This window comes from Oncorhynchus gorbuscha, linkage group LG05 (assembly GCF_021184085.1).
Source record: "Oncorhynchus gorbuscha isolate QuinsamMale2020 ecotype Even-year linkage group LG05, OgorEven_v1.0, whole genome shotgun sequence".
In the NCBI taxonomy this organism is placed as follows: Eukaryota; Metazoa; Chordata; class Actinopteri; order Salmoniformes; family Salmonidae; genus Oncorhynchus; species Oncorhynchus gorbuscha.
This window is the reverse complement of record NC_060177.1, coordinates 45,447,179-45,466,602: the sequence shown is the minus strand read 5'-3', so window position 1 is coordinate 45,466,602 and position 19,424 is coordinate 45,447,179. Positions and strand designations below refer to the sequence as shown.

General features: G+C 40.2%; 1 protein-coding gene across 7 annotated transcripts in view; it reads right to left on the bottom strand.

The window, feature by feature from the left end:
* The window catches only part of LOC124035964 (HERV-H LTR-associating protein 1), an 82,894-nt gene extending 70,825 nt beyond the window's left edge, over positions 1–12,069 (bottom strand). For 3 of the 7 annotated variants that reach the window (XR_006838819.1, XM_046349960.1, XM_046349961.1), the window contains exons 1-6: positions 11,906–12,069; positions 10,456–10,563; positions 9,721–9,777; positions 9,027–9,107; positions 7,668–7,751; positions 4,245–4,328 (exon numbers count right to left, since the gene is read on the bottom strand). Coding sequence is in view for 6 of the 7 variants with exons in the window: in XM_046349960.1 (XP_046205916.1) it covers positions 4,245–4,328; positions 7,668–7,751; positions 9,027–9,107; positions 9,721–9,777; positions 10,456–10,549 (400 nt within the window). In the remaining variant the exon portion in view is untranslated. The remainder of the gene's footprint in view (positions 1–4,244; positions 4,329–7,667; positions 7,752–9,026; positions 9,108–9,720; positions 9,778–10,455; positions 10,564–11,905) is intronic. The other 4 variants (XM_046349958.1, XM_046349957.1, XM_046349959.1 and 1 more) reach the window with 4 other exon arrangements.
* Positions 12,070–19,424: the final 7,355 nt, after the last annotated feature.

Sequence of the window (19,424 nt, the reverse complement as noted above, 5' to 3'; positions counted from 1 at the left end):
AATATCCTACCTGCAGCTGAAAATTTAAATTTAAATTAAGAGCGATATGCGGCGTGTTAATTAAGCTACTGTACCGCTGCTGTGCGTAAATGCGCATTGCTCTTAATTAAAAGACGCACTTCCAAACTTTCCATATGCATTTTTTTATAACACAGCAGAAAAACTCACCATTTCAGTGGGAACAGTGTTGTTGGTCTCCCTTTTTTGCCAGTGCATCAAAGTCTGGAGTTAGTTTTGTTGTGGCAATTCTCAGGACAGATCTGAGGTGTTGGTCAGTTAACTTGGATCTGTGATGGGCTTTGTTGATTTTCATGACGCTAAACGTCTGCTCACACACGTAGGTCGAGCCAAACAACACCAGCATCTTCTGCGCCGTCCTCCGGAGGTTTGGAAACGCGGTCTCGTTAAGTGAAGCGTAAAAGTCATTCAGTTTAAGAGACTTGAACTTCTCCTTTGAGACGGAGTCAGACTGAAGATCGATCAGTTCCAATTGCAGCTCCTGCGGTGCTGATTCGGGGTCTTGTGACAGGGGACAGGACACCAGTTGAAGTGACTTGTCAATTTTTTCAAAATCACAGAACCGACGGCAAAATTCTCTGTGCAGATCGTCCAGTGATTTGCAGTATTTCTTCACATTTCGGGCGGCCTCGTTCTGCACGGCTAGTGTGGGGAAATGTGCGAAAGATTTGTTTGACATTTGCCTGGAGAATAAAACCAGCTTGGATTTGAAGGCTCTCACATTTGTGTACATGTCGTGCGCAAACTGATCTTTCCCCTGTAGCTTCACGTTCAGCTCAATCATGTGTGAAAATATGTCCACAGCAAACGCAAAGTCACAAAGCCAGTTTGTGTCGCTCAGCTCGGGGAATTCTTCGGATTTCCTCATTAAATTAAAAAATGAGCGAATCTCGTCTTTGAGCTCCCAGACTCGTTGAAACACTTTCCCCAAACTTAACCAGCGGACGCGAGAGTGGTAAAGTAGGTCCTGGTGATCCGCATTAGTTTCTTCCAGGAACGTAATGAACTGACGATGATTAAGTCCCCTTGCTCGTATGAAGTTAACAAGTTTTACAACTGGATCCACGACGTGATTAAGCTGCAATACAGACTTACACAGAGACTCCTGATGAATGATGCAGTGAAGTAAAATAACATCCTGGTCAGGGTTTTCTTCTTTCACTTTATCCTGGATTCTTTTCAGCAGCCCGATGTTTTTTCCAGTTAAATTTGGCGATCCATCCGTGGTGACATTGGCAAGTTTACTCCAAGGTAGCTTCATTCTCTCGATGACAGCAGACACCTGTTCATATAAGTCCTCTCCTCGTGTTTTCCCTTTCAGTGATTCCATGCTCAAAAGCTCCTCCGTTATCTCAAAACTGTCGTTAATCCCTCGGATAAAAATTAGGAGCTGAGCAGTGTCTTTTATGTCGTTACTTTCATCCAGTGCTAGTGAATACAACTTAAAGGACTCTTAAAGGCCTTTTTGTTTAACTCGCTGACTATATCTTCGTCAATCAGTTCCACGCGGCGAGTCACTGTCCTGCGTGCTAAACTGATTTTTACAAACTTGGCTTTGCTCTCCGGACACAAGAGACCTGCTGTCTCTACCATGCACTCTTTCAAAAACTCGCCTTCGGAGAAAGGCTTGCTAGCCTTTGCTAATTTGAATGCCAGCAAATAACTTGGTACTTGACTCTTGAATTGCAGTTTGTCGGTGAAAAAAGTTCTGTTGACTCTGTAAATTAGCTGCCAACCTCTGAGCAGTAGCCGCCCGTTCTTGTGTTGACTGCATGCTTCGTGGCAAAGTGACGGCTGATATTGTACTCTTTGAAAACCGCAACAGCTTCTTGGCATATCAGACATACAGCCGTTGATCGGACTTCAGTGAAGAAGTATTTTGTTGTCCACTCCTTATTAAACACTCGGCATTCGCTGTCCACTTTCCTTCTCTTTGGTCCGCTCATTTTCACAGAAGGGCTTAATGGTGATGTGAAACGAAGTGAAAATTAAAGTGAAATAAAGAGAAATACGCGCCACTCCAACAACGGTCAATGTGTTTTGAGTGCGCCATCTATTGGGGAAACGTGGGCATTGCAGGGAAAGGGGGAAAAAGGAGGTTTTTACTATAATTTGGACAAGTTCGGCGGGCCGGATTAAAAAGCCTAACGGGCCGTATGTGGCCCGCGGGCCGTAGTTTGCCCATGTCTGGTCTAGGGCATGCATAGACTCTCTGCCGTCTTCATGTCGTGGGGTAGTGCCCATAAGAAGCGATCCAGGACCACTTTGTCGAGGATGGAGAGGGTGGATACGTTGGTTAGGAGCCATGCCCTGGTGACGCGCAGTAGGTTGCTCATCTGGGCTCGGGGGGGATGCGTCGGGTACGAACCTCCAGTCGTGGAACAGTTGAGCCCGATGGGCCGTAAGCCTGAGTATCACCCGTTTGAGTCCGTCGTAGTTAGCCGCATGTTCGTCGTTCAGGTCCCAATAATTTTGGGCATTACAAAAGAGGAACGGGGCCAGCAGACTTGCCCACTTCAGTGCTGTCCGTTCAAACGTACAGAGATATGTTTCGATGTCATTGTCCTCCGTTAGCTTGATTAAAAACTGGTTCGGATGTGATTCGGGAAACGCTCCTCCTTGCAGCTTCCTGATTTCCTCAACGAGGCGGACGTTTTGTAGTTACTGTTCCTCCAGTGTTCGTTCCTGAACCGCCTGTTGTGCTTGTTGGGCCCGGACGAACTGAGCTATCAACTCGTCCATGCTGGTGCTGTGTAAACGTCTCACCCTGATCTGACCACGTTATCAGACTTATCAGACGCATTCTCCACCAATTGTGGCAGACCAGGGGGTTTGGTCAAGTCGTTTACACAGATCAGACACCGACAAAGTAGGATTAGCTCGGTTTCAAGGGTGTTTATTTAAATAATAAATCAAAAAGAAAAGGATAGGTCTCCCCCATGAGACCCTCTCTGGGATACCGTCTTCTGGGCTCCGGGTCTTGCTGTATCCCGTCGGGGACAAAAACTGAACTCCCTCCTGTTACCTCTGCAACCGTCCCCAACTATACGGGAGTCCTTTCTTCCCCCACTCTCCCTTCTGGCAGCTTTATGGGACTCACACAGCTGGTGAGCAATCAGCCCTTGATTCCTCACCAACTACCAATCAGCCCCAATTAGTCCTGGCCGGAGAGCCCGTCAATACCTGGCAAGTCCAGCAGATGGAGCTATCTGTGATGTATAATCCGTCTGTCACCAGGCCTCGACGAGTCTCCCCCTGGTGGCTGACCTGCTATACGCCACCCAGGATACTTGATTTTCTTTCCCTTGGCATGTGAGCCCGTGTAAGCATAAACCCACATGTACAACGGAACATTTAACAAGTATTTATCCTAGGATCACTTAAAGTTTAAAATGTACTCTGAGGCCTTTGACTCTACAGCTACCGTACTCACCAGTTTCTCCCCAGAGGTCCATAGGTCATCCCTGTAGACTGTCCGAAGCTGGTACCTTACAGCTGTAGACTTATCATATAGTCATCAAATTAGGATAGTGTCCTACGCAACACACCACTATGTAGGAACGCCCTAGATATGACATGAGACACAATGCCATGATAGAGTCACTTAGCCAAGACCTTGGACGCATATACTGTAGAATACAGTCCAATTAGATGATTAAGGTGTGGTAACTATATCTTTTGTTTATCTTTTGTTTACGCACAACAGTGTCTAGGGTTTACCGAGAATGGTGTGAAAAACAAAAAACAGTCCTGTGGACGAAAACAGCTTATTGATGAGAGTCACAAACAGGGTCACAAACAGATAGCAGTAGTGTGCAGAACAGCATCTTGGAATGCACAACTCGTTGGTCCTTGTCACAGATGGGCTATCAACTAAAATCAAGAAGAAGTGGCTCCAGTGGGCACGCGATCATCAACACTGGACATTTGAGGAGTGGAAAAACTATCTCTGGTCCGACGAATCCCGATTCCTGTGTCATGATGGCATAGTCAGGATTTGGCGTAAGCAGCATGAGTCTATGGCCCCATCCTGCCTTGTGTCAACAGTACAGGCTGGTGGGGGTGGCGTATTGGTGCGGGGAATGTTTTTCTGGCGCACGTTAGGTCCCTTGATACTAATTGAGCAACATTTTCATGCCCCTAAAAATGAATTAGGGGTTAAGGCAGGTTTTATACATGGCAATATAAGACATTTCATAACGAAAGAAACAGATCCTGTGTCTCACCTGTTAAGTCGTTTGTCTCGTTTGTTACACAATAGCAATACCTTCTTGGAAACATGTTGTCCGCGATACTTCTGAAATTAGAAACTACAAAACAAACTAATAAGAAATGAAAAAGGAACCCTTCGAGAAACAGTTCAGTGTCCATTAAATTTGATTTTACTGATTAAATACTGTACCAACATGCTATCTTTAGCAGACAGTACTTACAGATGTAGGATCTTAATTTTATCACCCTGTTGCAGGAGAACATTTGAGGTTTAAAAAGGCTTCTGAAGTTTCTAATTTCCACTTTGAAATTTCAGACTCGATTTCCCCTTATAAAAAATGTATCAACCCCAACAAAAATTTCCATTAATTATAATTGAAAACAGAAAGAAAAATGCTGCACACTGCTGCTTTATGCTCCCAGGTGATATTTATTTACAACGTTTGGACTGTTAGATCTTCCTCAGGGATCCATATCCCAGGTGGGGGTGGAAGGTCCTATATATATAGGGGCAGTACTCAGTGATATCACCTCCTGAAACAGGAGGTAAAAAATGTATAACATAGTTTCACAATATTAACATTCAATGTATCAAAATATATGATCATACACAGGGAATATGATCCAGAAAGATTCCCTTTGAAGGGGGGTAAAATGCAAGTAATTTACCCACCCCCGCACAATACAAAGATTCAAGATCAAGGGCCTGATTACTTGCATGTCCACCAATGTTATTTGCATGTTGAAATATCCTTGACGTCTGTCTTACATAGGGAAAATACATAGAAGCTTTAAGACACTAATCAGTGAGCACCGCAGCAATATACAGACAAAAATCCAGTTGCTGCTCATTTTGTACAAGCTGGACATCCTATTAGTTCTCTAATAGACATTGGAATAGAAATGGTCAAGATTTTTTTATTTAACAATTGGACGACACTGGGCCAAATGTGCACCACAATGGCGGATGTGATACAGCCAGATGTGATGCAGCCTGGATTTGAACCAGGGACTGTAGTCCCTCAGTGCCTTAGACCGCTGCACCACCCGGGAGCCCAAAGATGCCCCGCTTGGGAGGGGACATTGAGAGGACACTTCTTCAAAGGGAATCTTTGTGGATCCACAGGCTCAACACACTGTCTCCTTTTGACCTTAATAACAAGGAGTTTGACTTGAAACCGTTTTTATAGTTTCAAAATGTCTAAATTGTGTATTTTTTAAATCCTAATTGAATATTGTATGTGTATGTATATTACTGTAAATATTGATCACATTTCCTGTGTATGATCATATATTTTGATACATTGATTGTTAATATTGTGAAACTACGTTATAAATGTTTTACCTCCTGTTTCAGGAAGTGATGTCACTGAGTACTGCCCCTATATATAGGACCTTCCACCCCCACCTGGGATATGGATGCCTGATGAAAACCTAAGTGTCGAAATGTTATTGTAAATAATTATCACCTGGGAGCATGAGCAGCAGTGTGCGGCATTTTCCTTTCTGTTTTTCATGAGCTTTCCTACAACTCCAGCACCTGTGGAAAGTACCTGGATGTGCATATGTACTTCATATTTTGTACATTAATTATAATCCAGATAATAATTCACATTTTCCTGCTGTAGCAAACTGGCTAAAATTAAGATCCTACACCTATATACGTGTTAGTAATAAGTTTGTGCTTCAGGATTATTTTTCCCCCTTTAAATATGTTTTATATCATCAGCTTAATCCGAGGCGATGGGGTTCAAATACTTAAAAAATCGATTCAAATACTTTATCTCTGTCTGGTTGAACTTGCCTGGCTTAAAAACATATAGAAAAGTGGAAAAAACTACAAACGCTTTCACTTAATATTTATTATTTGAAACCCAGGTCTGCATTCTACTACAGCTATCATTTAGCATTACTTACTATATTTGATTAAATTAAAGATGAATATTGTGTTATTCAATAGACTATGGTTGACATGATGTGCTAAGTGAATTAGGCAAACATGATACTGATCGACAGTATGTCGAATCATGACAAGGTCTTAATGAAATTGACAGTGATGATACAGAGCAGTGTTTTCCAAACTATGGGTCAGAACCCACTAGCAGGTTGTGGCAAGGTGTCTAGATGGGTCACGGGATGACATATCTTATATAATTTACAAATAATTTGACTATTATACAGTCAATTCCATACAAATTGGCCAGAAGCTCGTACGCAAATCTTCGTAAGGTTAGTTAGGGGAATTTTTTTTTTTTTTTTTTTACAATCGCTTACACACTGAAAGTGGTACTTGAGGCACACTCAGTGAACTCATTAATTCATGTACCTAATCTTCAGACCAAGTCTGCAAAACTGTAAGCACATTATCTGCTTTACACTCAGTTTGCAATTGTAAAACACACTTTTTGCAAAACACAGTTCTCTACATTGGACACATTTTAATGTTTAGAAAACACTGCCATTCAAAATGCCACACTCATTTACTGTTTACCTACACCCAGTGTGAAAACACTTATAGCTAATTTCTTCGCTTAGAAATCAGAGCTTGAACACCACTAGTAAAAGGACCAATAAGAAGAAGAGACTTTCTTGGGCGAAGAAACACGAGCAATGGACATACATTTTTCCCCCTTTGCATTTCTGTTTGTAGTGTAAATATATACTGAATATGCATACATACTGTATATATTTCTGCACATACATGTACGCGTGAGTGTTATGACAAACTGCCATGGACTCCACTGAACATCCAAAAGACACAATATAGTAGTGTATTATATTTGTCACATCTGTGTGTAGTTGGCGTGTATAAGAGCTAATCATTTGATGGTTTGTTGTGTAGTGTTTCGATGCAAAAACACCATTTTGAGAAGAGTTAAAATAGTTTTGAATTACGTGTTTGGTTTTGCAAGAGATGTGTGACGTTTTGCATGTTGTGTGTGTGTTTTGGGGTTTTGTGTGTAGAGTCTAGAGAAAATGAGCCATAGTTTCAGAAATCATGTGTAAGCAATTGTCAAAAACTGTAATCAATGTTTAACTCATATAATTTTTTTTATGTATGATTTTTCACAGTGCAATCCTTACGGTGAGTCACAAATCAAAAAGTTTGGTAACGCCTGCTGTAGAGTACAACAGTAATTTCATTTTTCAGGCAATTACTATTAAGAACTACAAGAGTGAACTTTGACCATAAGAGCTGGCCAGTAAGAAGAGCTATGTACAGTCAGTGTAACAAATCAGATTAGAATCCATCACCTTAGCACGCGGGCGCACACACACAGCTGTTCTACCTATCTAAGGGCAAGCCATTCACAACATGCCTGGCAAGGAGATTGCAGCAACCAACATGCACTTGCAATATAAAACCCAGAGCTACAGGTGGGGGAGATGGATAATGGTTACTGGTTGTTGAAGTCATAAATTATGTGGTTGTTTACTGTTATAGACCAGTAGAGTGAGCTTGTGAAGAGCCAGGGAGCTGTGTGAGGTCACACTCAACAAAGAGAAGAGCTGACTTGAGCCTAGAGTGGGAGAGACAAATAGATAAAGATTAAAGGGGAAGTTCCGTATTTTGCAACTTTATGTTAGATGCTTCATCACCCTGAAAGTAGTCTTTAAGGGCAGCTGAACTAAAAAACTTCTCTGATTGAAAATGGCCTATGTTGCATCAATATTAGTCAGAAACATTGATTATATTGTAAAAAAAAAAACATTTCTATTGGGGACAAAATAATCTGAAACACAACCAAAACAAACTACAAATGCATCCAACAAAGCTTGATGTAGCCATGCTAGAAATATGGGACCAAAAACTTTTGAATACTTTATTTATAGTAATCTTTAGGCGTATCAATAATTTGGACCCCTCCCTACCTTTTTGAGAAAAAAAGTGTTTGAATGATTTATTTTGATAAAGTCATTATTGCTCATCTTTATCAAGGGTGTCAATAATTTCGGACCCCACTATAACAAACATAACACACCCACAAGACACACATTTCATTTTTCTTAATGAGCAGCAGAAAAGCCCGGGAAAAATCAGTGAGTTCAGCTGCCCTTAAAAAACATTGCATGGTTTCCCTTATCACTTCCATTGATTGTTAGCTAGCTGTGGCTAAAGTTAGTTGAAGTTTATCATATATGCATAGTCACTATAACTATGCACTCATGTACATACTACCTCAATTGGGCCGACCAACCACTGCTCCCACACATTGGCTAACCGGGCTATCTGCATTATGTCCCACCACCCGCCAACCCCTGTTTTATGCTACTGCTACTCTCTGTTCATCATATATGCATAGTCACTTTAACCATATCTACATGTACATACTACCTCAATCAGCCCGACTATATAGCCTGTCTTTTTATTTGTTTGTTTTTATTTCTTTACCTACCTATTGTTCACCTAATGCCTTTTTTTGCACTATTGGTTAGAGCCTGTAAATAAGCATTTCACCATAAGGTCTGTTGTATTCGGCGCAAGTGACAAATACACTTTGATTTGATTTGAAGTTGCTGTTTAAAGAAAAACAAAACATTGATTACAGTTTCTCTTGGCCCATAGACTACTTTCAGGGTGAGGAATGTTGTAACTTCTTGTAAAAGAAACACTAATGAAACGCTGCTCTTTATAAACTAATCTTGGGTTTATTTAAGTTAACCGGAGCTGTAAAAATCTTTGAGGTGAAATCTTCCAGACTCCTACTGAGGTGTGTAGGCTGCGTGTTCACAGTTGAAATTACATCATGATGAGACAACTGCTTTAAAAAATGAATTGCATTTTGGTGACTTACCTAATTGTGTTGAATGAATTAACGTATTGACCAAGGGAGTGAGATCGATGGAAGTTGGATCAATATACTCTGCCGGGATTTCTGGGAAGGAAGGAAGAACAACATTGTTAATGTGAGTAGATACAGTTTACTTATGAAACTCCAATATGGCAATGCCCAAAATGTATCACAGATGAAACTTTATTGCATGTTCATTGGTTTTCTGAAGCAAAACAAGACCAAATGTCTTTAAAGTAAACCACTTTATACGTTTGTAATAGTAGTGAAAAATCAACCCATATGTGAATCCTAAAAAAAAGTCTGACCAATAATTTTAACTTTACTGTTTTAAAATTGTTCCAGAGATCAACTATTTCGGTGATGCTTTTTTTGAATTGTACATCATTATGGTGTCATATTATTGTCATAATGTCACTGACTTTCCTAGTTAAATAAAGGTTCAATAAAAACATTTAAGAAAATAAATGTGGGTGTGTAACAAATGTCATGTCATAACAACTACCATAGCTGTTTCTGATGCATAGCAAATAAGCCATGTCACTTGACATTCAGTGATACAAGATGTCATGACATCTTATGGCATTTGTTTTGTCATGTTTATAACAATATTAAGATGAACAGTTCAAATAATTTATATTTTATTTAGTATACACATCAGAACATAATGGAGGTTTGTTTTGGAAGTGCACGGTACCTGTCGATGCTAGAAGATCCCTCTTATATATTTCCTCCTGGTTGCCATGTTTTTGAGCTGCATGTACATGATATGCAAAGTAAAATCTGATCATTACATCACCGAGCTGTCTGTTTAAACAAATAGCACACACTTCGGACACCTATGCATACACCACAAGACATGCCACTAGAGGTCTCTTCACAGTCCCCAAGTCCAGAACAGGCTATGGAAGATGCACAGTACTACGTAGAGCCATGGTACATATCAACATTATAGTTTTAACCATGTTTTGAGGCTATACACTGTTTGTTTGTTTACATTTACTTTGTTTACAACATTGGAGTAAAACAAGCTTATATTTTGGGTTCTGATGGGGTATGACAGTTGAGATAAGCTCATGAGGCATTTCTAAGTTATATTCTTTAAGAATCAATATGAACATATCATTAATTTATAAGTCAAAAATGTATGTAGTTACTGCAGATTGCCCCCTTTCATTTTCTCGCAATAAAAGTATCATGTCAAAGTGAAATATAATCTTGAAATAATATTATCATCTTAATTTTCCATTCATAATTTACATGATTGACAATGACAACAGCAATGTTACAATATCTAACATGACAAAATGACCTTACTGCTAAGAATATTGTAAACATGTTCAGTGGCAAGAATAACAAAACAACAAGGCCATCTAGATGGAATTCAAGGTATAGGATTAGAGTTCAGTTATACTTCTCTTCTATCACCTACCTATATGAAAGAAGACTAGGAGGAGCAGAATAGCTACACATGTCCTGAGACACAGCTTTGAGTGATTCCTTGATGCCCAAAAGCCTGCCATCATATGTGAACTCCCCACTACAAAAACACAAAACAAGACATGCTAGAGCTGCTTACAGGGCATCTCAACCTAAAGTTAAATGGCTTACCTCATCAAGGGTATATTGTTATGCAAAACCAAAAATGTTCCATGTATCATTGTAAAGTGACTGTTCCACTGGATGTCATAAGGTGAATGCACCAATTTGTAAGTCGCTCTGGATAAGAGCGTCTGCTAAATGACTTAAATGTAAATGTAATGTATCACGACATTATGATGTCACGGGCAGATTTTTTCCCCCTCCTCCCCATTTGCAGTCAGTGATATTCAACTCTCATAAGAACGAGATAAAGCTCCATTTTGGGAAACAAAACAGATTATATAGCGATACAAAAAAGTAGTCAATGGTTATTTTTTACAACTGCTACAGATACTAAATAAACTAATCTCATCCCCAGGCTCAATTCAACAGAGAGAGAGACAGCTGGTAGACATTATACATAAACCCCCAAAATATTTTTTCTCGCTACAATAGTGTCAGTGACATTGGCTTAAGTGATGTAATGTGTTAGAGGTTAATTTCCCAAAGACGTTGTAGTTATGTGGTATGTTATTTCTCTGTCCATAATCCTGAGGCACAGTTATAAATTTTGGTATTTGTCAGACAGTTTTTTGTGGGTAAACAAACTAATGTGTCAAATGAAGGCCTTTGCTGCTTTATAAGTGACATCAGTCATGGTTCTTATTATAAACCACTGAAGAGAATGCTCAGTGTCCTTGTACATCTTTGTAATCACTGATTTTCAAGGCGGTAACAGCAATGACACAAAACTGAGGGACACACGTTATACTAGTAAAACATTTGTATTTTAATAGCCTTCTTAGTCTTTATTGAGACATACAATATATTAAATACTTCTAATATTCAAAATAATAGATAGATGTCTCTAAATCCCCAAAACATGTCACTACAACTCTACATATCACCAGCGGGACAAGACAATTTGCTTAAACTAAGCACTTTAAATAATGCATAAACATAATGTTTTGTAGTTTAACAGACTTGCATTATGTTTTATCATTGATAAAAAGCTCAATATAAACAAAAACATGTATGATGTGTAACTATTTGTCATTTAAAAAAAAAATCTCCATGGTTGCAAAGACAAGGGACGCAAATGCCACCGCAATTCAAGAACGACCCACACCCCATGTCCCAGCCAGGGGCATAAAGAAAAATATAAGATGAAAACAACCTTGATTTTCATGATCCATGGTTAAACAAGTTTATTTTTCAGCTGGAGTTGATTTTTCCTAGTATCATAATTTTTAAACACGTCCCATCATTTCTAGTCTCTCTTAACAACATAAAGATCTTACCTCTGAATCCTGAGCCTGAATTCAGCCACACAAGTCACCCAACAACATCCAACTCCAATGGACATGTAAGTACCTGTAATAAACTGCTGGCATGTCATATGAGACCCGGTGGTGGCGGTGGGAAGAGGAGTTTGAATAGGAGTCTTTAATGATGGTGGAACGGTGGGCACTCCGGTTACGGTAGCACTCACCGGTAATTAACAGATGGTCGAAATAAACCTTGGGTGCTATGGGACACGGGTGAGGGCCTGGGAAAGACTTCTCATGGGAGAATCCCAGGTAGCTTACTGCCTTGTAAAAGTTTCTGTCATGCAGTACTCAAACTATTTACAGCAAAAAGCAGTGCAAATTGATAACACCTCAGTTAAACCTGATGTTGAACCTTTGCTTAACAAGTCACATACACAGAACAAAAATACAAACACAACATAACAACATGAGCTGAAATAAAAATCCCAGACATTTTCCACAAAAACCTTTTGTGCACAAATTTACTACATCCCTGTTTGTGAGCATTTTTCCTTTGCCAATATAATTAATCCACCTGACAGATGTGGTATATCAAAACTAAATTGCCATTACATTGCCTTCCCAGATAGCCAAAAATATCCCCCTGCTTGCTATTTTCCGCTAGTGCTATGCCCAAGGCTATACATCTGTACCACCAATGGGCAGGTGGTTTGCAGTTCAAGACATGATTTGCATCTCTGGCAGGTAGCCCCCATTCAGAGAATTGCTATTAGCCCTCAGCAGACCGATTTTGCATTTCTGGCGGACAGCTATAATAAGCCCTAGGCAAGCCATTTAGCCATTATTTAGAATTTCTCTAATCTCAAATTGGCCTGCCAGCTTCCAGCTAGCCAGCCAGAGGCTGTAAACTTTTCTTTTTTAAATAAATACTTTACATTTGTTGTGATTTTAATTCAATGTCATTTTTTGGGCCAATTTAAAAACACAATACAACCACAGGTGGACCAAATCCGTTTACAATCACTGCTGATGACACAAAAATAGTTTCATTTCCAGTTTTAGTGGATCAGTGCTATATTGCTTATGCCCAAAAAAAGCCTACATTTTTACCATTCATTTAATAGAAGCTACTATATATATTTCAGGTTCCTTCTAGCAATAAATGACACTCACTAAACCACCTCACCCACTTGAAGAAAAGTGTTGATCACAATGGCCATTAGGTGGCAGCACCTCTTAAATCCCCTAGAAGAAGCGGAAAAGTCTCAACAGGTTCTTCGTAGCTACCTTCCTCCATTGTCGTCACTAATTACTACAGCCACAAAGTCATAAAACCTGCCATTTCAAAAAATGTTCTACTTAAAATGTGAGTCTAAACCAGGGACGTCGCTAGGCCTATTTTAATAAATCAATATCAGTCAATCTTTTTTTTCAGTTAATATTTTTTTCGGCAACCATTCCATCGCATCTTGAACTTCTTACCGGCCTGGCACTAGGACCGGGGGAGGCTGCTGTGGCTGTAGAGGCAGAGGCAGAGGCGGCTGCACGTGCAGTGTTGCCAACTTAGCGACTTTGACGCTATATTTAGCGATTATTCAGACCACTCTAGCGACATATTTTCAAAAAAGCGACTAGCGACAAATCTAGCGACTTCTTCTGGTGTTATTGGAGACTTTTGGAGACTCTGACATGAGAGCACGTATTGTTCTTACTCTTCTCAATAAGAAGAGCTCTGTCCCAAAGCACTCACAGGTGGCTCCGCGCAGCAGTCCCTCCCAGCTGCAATCAGAGCATGAGATGCTCATCCGTCCTCGTCCAGACTGCAAATGAATCACGCATGCGGGAAGCCACCGCTGGCTGATCCCACCCTGGCTTACATAAAAAAAAACAATTAACCTGAATTAGGGCCAGACTAGTTACCATAATTTTCTCACATTGCCATTGACAGTTTTTTCTATTGTCTCTTTTTGGTCCATTTAGATTGTTAATGTAGATTGTATGCAAAACATTCTTTTTTAAATGCTATGGTTAAAAATGTTAATATTTTACTGTAACTTGTTGTAGGCTCCTAAGTGGACCATAAGGTTAAAAACCAAACCAAATTAAGAAAAAAAAAAAAAAAAAAAAGAGTCTCTTTTGGGTCACTTTTGCCAGTCCCAAGCCCGGATAAGGGAAAAAAAAGAATCAACAGAAGAAAGTCCATTTCTAGTTCTAAACATATTTAGGGTGTTTTTTATTCACTTTCTGTCTCTCCCACGACGTTATTCCTCTCTCCTACAGCGTCCATCACAATTACATGTAAATGGACACTTATGCAAATGAGGTGACTTTTAGGACAGCCAATTTCCTTACTGAGGAGTTGGCAACACTGTGCATGCACTAGTGACTATTAGACTTACTAGGATGGAAGCAAATATAAGTGATTATAACGTCATAATGAGTCATGCAAAAACATGTACAGTTGACGGGAATATGTTAGTTAATGTAAGACAAACGATTATGCATTTTTTTTAATCATTAAGTTAATTGACAAATCACAATTTAGCAAGCTAGCTGACTAGCTAACATTAGCCAGCTATGTTAGCTTTTTGGGTGTTGTGACATGAGAATGAAATTGTAATTCTGTTTTTTAATGTTTTTTTTATGAAACAACCTGCAAACCAGGCTGTCATCTTGTGAAACAGTGGATGTAAAGCATTTACTGCAAATTGAATGTACAATTTTGTAAGCTTGCCTCGCTTATAATTACTATGCAATGCAGATAGATGAAATAACGGAGCTAGCTATGTTCTTGCTTATTGTGCAGCTAGCTATCTAGCCGATCTGTGTATGGACCCAAACGTTTGGTATACATGTTAGTTCAGAACCTAGCTATGAACCTCAGCTATCATTGCCAGTTGTATCAACTTCAAAACAGTCAATGACATTAATGAAGCCTATGGATTGAGTAGAATATAATATAACTTTGCGCCAAGGATGCAAGTCGTAAATACATGTAGTTATTACCCGCATGAAATCCCCACATTGTGGCCTGAACATTTAATATATTCACTGATCATGTACTCTACCTTGGCAAATAAAGGTGCAGTTCAGATATGAATGTCTTTGAGATTATTTTTCACTCCTGGCATTGGATATGACTGTCAAATTCCAGACTTTGAATGATGTGTCTGCATGTATGTATTACAATTATGCACTTCAACAGTGTTTACCAATCTTGGTCCTGGGACATCAATGGTTACACATTGTAAATAATAGACTAGAAACAGGATTTAACTAGTTAATAGAACTAATAGGAGCTGGCAGGGTTAAATGTGCACTAAAATAAGGCCTGTTTTTCGCAATTACTCCAAAACGATGGCAAGCAGCTGGGAAATATGGTCATATTATGAAACTGGGCTCCACGGCGGATGCAATGAACTAGTTTTTTTTATCAGAAAAGTATTGTTGTTAAAGATTTAATGTGTCCAGCTTACTATCTACACAGATTTCAGTGTATCAGAGCGCAGATTAATTAATTTACAGGCGCTCAACACCTGTTAAATATGGCAGAAAAAAAGTGTAATTAAATTATTTCCAACAGCACATTTACAGTCACCAACGTTCTGGTTAACACTAAAACTGCCTTACTGGCTCTGCGAGGGTGAGTAAAATGGTCAGAGTGGTCTCATTTGTAGCATCCGCTACAAGACCATGGTGCTTGCCTACGGAGCTGTGAGGGGAACGGCACCTCAGTACCTCCAGGCTCTGATCAGGCCCTACACCCAAACAAGGGCACTGCGTTCATCCACCTCTGGCCTGCTCGCCTCCCTACCACTGAGGAAGTACAGCTCCCGCTCAGCCCAGTCAAAACTGTTCGCTGCCCTGGCCCCCCCAATGGTGGAACAAACTCCCTCACGACGCCAGGACAGCGGAGTCAATCACCACCTTCCGGAGACACCTGAAACCCCACCTCTTTAAGGAATACCTAGGATAGGTTAAGTAATCCCTCTCACCCCACCCCCCCCCTAAGTTTTAGATGCACTATTGTTAAGTGACTGTCCCACTGGATGTCATAAGGTGAATGCACCAATTTGTAAGTCGCTCTGGATAAGAGCGTCTGCTAAATGACTTAAATGTAAATGTAAATGATTTGTGTCTGGAAGTAGCTAGCAAAATAGCCAATGTTAGCTTGGGTGCTTGACTGCCGTTGGCCAGAACGCTCAAATCAACCCTACTCCTCCGCCCGAACGTCCAGTGTGCGTTCCCAGAGCGGAATTGTTTAAATTGAATTTACAAATTGAATTTACAAACGGACAATCTAACAATGCTCTGAATTTATGAGCGTCACGTTGTACAGCGGCATATTTTCTGTTCCATCCTAACATCAACCCAGAGAGTTTTTCATTTTTTTATGGAAAAGAAACACCATAATATTAATCAAATTAATTAAGAAAGTAACGTTACCAGTCAAAAGTTTGGACACACCTACTCATTCCCGGATTTTTCTTTATTTGTACTATTTTCTACATTGTAGAATAATATTGAAGACATCATAACAATGAAATAACACCGGTGTGCCGCGTGCCCTGCATTCTGTAGTACAGACATGGTCTGCTCTCGCTTGTGTAAGGAATTAGGCACTTCCCCATGTTTCCCCATGTCTTATAGCAAAGGGTCTGAATATTTATGTTAAGTTATTTCTGTTTTTCATTTTGAATACATTTTCAAAAATGTCTAAAAACCTGCTTTCGCTTTGTCTTTATGGGGTAGTGAGTCAATTGATGACGAAATGTGGAAAAGAGGTCTGAATACTTTCCGAATGCACTGTACATTGCACATCAACCCCTTTTGACATCATCCTCCTCACAGACACCCACTAGAGTCATAGCGACAATGTAAATGGTGTATTTCAAACATGCATCTCCTGTGTGCCAGAAGAGAGCCTTAGCCCTCTCAGCCAAATCACATGCATTGCCTCAGGGAGAAACTCAGGTCTCAGGTAAGGTTACTCATAACACAACCATGGTCACCGATCGATCCACCCTCATTACACATTAAGTTTCAGAATGTTTACATATTTACACTGTGATTCAACAATGGTTTTGATAGATTGCCTTGAATTACATTGCTTAAGAGTGATCAAGATTACTTCCCAAGCAAAGTACATTTTTGGTCTCTTCAGCTGTAGAAGGTTGTAGCTCAAAAAACAACAACAATAATATCCCCAAATGCATCGGAGTCATGTCTTTCCAGGGTATTTTACAGGTTGTTTCTAGCATAAAGCATCACGGACCGAAGCGTTATGGATAGGTTTTTAACTTAACAGCCCTTCAGTGTGGTAAGCTATTAAAGAGTGCATAGTGGGTGGAGGAATTGACCATGTATACCAGTCTATAGCCTAATTTTGTCTGTCAAACAGGTAGGCCTACCTCTTATTTCTTAAATAGAAAGAAACAGGCTCCAAAACAAAGCCCTCTTGTTGTTAGTAATGTGTAATTAAAATGAAGATGTTGAATTATGCCTACTCTAATTTGCCTACTTCCAGCACGGTCAGCTGTCCATTTCTGATTGATTGTGCCAAGGCTGCTGCTTCAAGTTTCAATGAATCTGGCTCATTGTCAACGGTCAACTCTGATAAATAGGACTACATCATGGGCAAGGAACACATTGTTTTTAATAAAATCAATAATAGTAGTAGCAAGCTATCAAAGTTGACCTCTTGGTCCTCCTCATCTTCAAGCTCTCCTTCTCAAACAGAACATAGGCTATAGGTTAGTCCTCGTGCAAGGTGGGCTAATACAAAAATCAGAGGCAGCCTTTGACTCTCCTCCTGAACTGCAGCCATAGGCCTACACAGCACAACTACTGGTTAGGCAGCACACAAAAACGTTTTTGATCAGTAAGAGCAGAGAAGGCTGGGGCTCACGGTTGAAATTTGCATTGCAGTGTGTAATGCAGCCTAGTTTTATTTACACCATTTCAGCAGCTATCTTAGAAATATAACATTGCTCTGTGCTTCTTGCGACCATGCACTTCGTAGCCTATAACCTATACGCTGCGGATCATTTGATTGAGACCACACAAAATAGCCTAAAGGAGAAACTTGATGTTGCGCACCCAGCGGATAATCAGAGATGAGGGGCACAAATCGATATATAGCCTAATAGGCAACTACAGTGCTTTCAGGAAGTATTCATACCCCTTGAAAAGGTGAAAAATCTGTCAATGTCCCCTTGAGCAAGGCACTTGACTTAACCTTACTTGCTCGACGGTTGCTGTTAACAATGGCTGATCCTGGATGTGACCTCAGGGGGAGCTGGGATATGCAAAATACACATTTCCAATTCAAACAAGCTTATACAGTACCTTCAAAAAGTACTCATACCCCTTGACATATTCCACATTTTGTTCTGTTACACCCTGAATTCAAAATGGATTACATTTTTTTTCATCTCACACACAATACTCCATAATGTCAAACTGAAAACATGTTTTTAGACATTTTTACAAATGTATTGAAAATAAAATACAGAAAGATCTCACAACCTTGAATCAAAGTTAGAATCACATGTGAAAGTGATTACAGCTGTGAGTCTCTAAGAGCCTTGCACACCTGGATTGTACAATATTTGCACATTATTATTTTTTAAACTCTTCAAGCTGTCATTGCTAGACAGCCATTTTCATGTCTTGCCGTATATTTTCAAGCCAATTTAAGGCCACTCAGGAACATTCAATGTCATCTCGGTAAGCAACTTAAGTGTATATTTGGCCTTGTGCTTTAGGTTATTGTCCTGCTAAATGTTAAATTTGTCTCCCATTGTCTGTTGGAAAGCAGATTGAGCCAGGTTTTCCTCTACGATTTTGCCTGTGCTTAGCTCTATTATGTTTGATTTTTATCCTAAAAAAACTCCTTAGTCCTTGCCTGTCATGTTTTGTCTTTGATTATCATGCCTTGTCCCTGTTCTTCTCCTTCTATTCGTTTCCCTCTGCTGGTCTTATTAGGTTCTTTCCCTCTTTCTATCCCTCTCTCTCCCCCTCCCTCTCTCACTCTCCCGCTCTCTCTTCTCTCTATCGTTCCGTTCCTGCTCCCAGCTGTTCCTATTCCCCTAATCAATCATTTAGTCTTCCCACACCTGTTCCCGATCCTTTTCCCTGATTAGAGTCCCTATTTCTCTCCTTGTTATTCGTTTCTGCCCTGTCGGTTCCTTGTCTAGAATTCACCGTGCTGTGTTTGTGTATCGCCCTGTCGTGTCGTGTTTTCCTCAGATGCTGCGTGGTGAGCAGGTGTCTGAGTCTGTTTGGTTCAAGTGCCTTCCCGAGGCAACCTGCTGTTCACCTGCTGTTCAAGATCGAGTCTCCAGTTTGTCCTCGTCATTTCGAGTGAAAGTTGTGTTTTTTGATTGTATTTACTTTACTGGATTAAAGACTCTGTTTTCGCCAAGTCGCTTTTGGGTCCTCTTTCACCTGCATGACAGAAGGAACCGACCAAGGAATGGACCCAGCGACTTCAGACGCTCGTTACACTGCCGTCAAGATCCAAGGAGCCATGCTCGGCAGACACGAG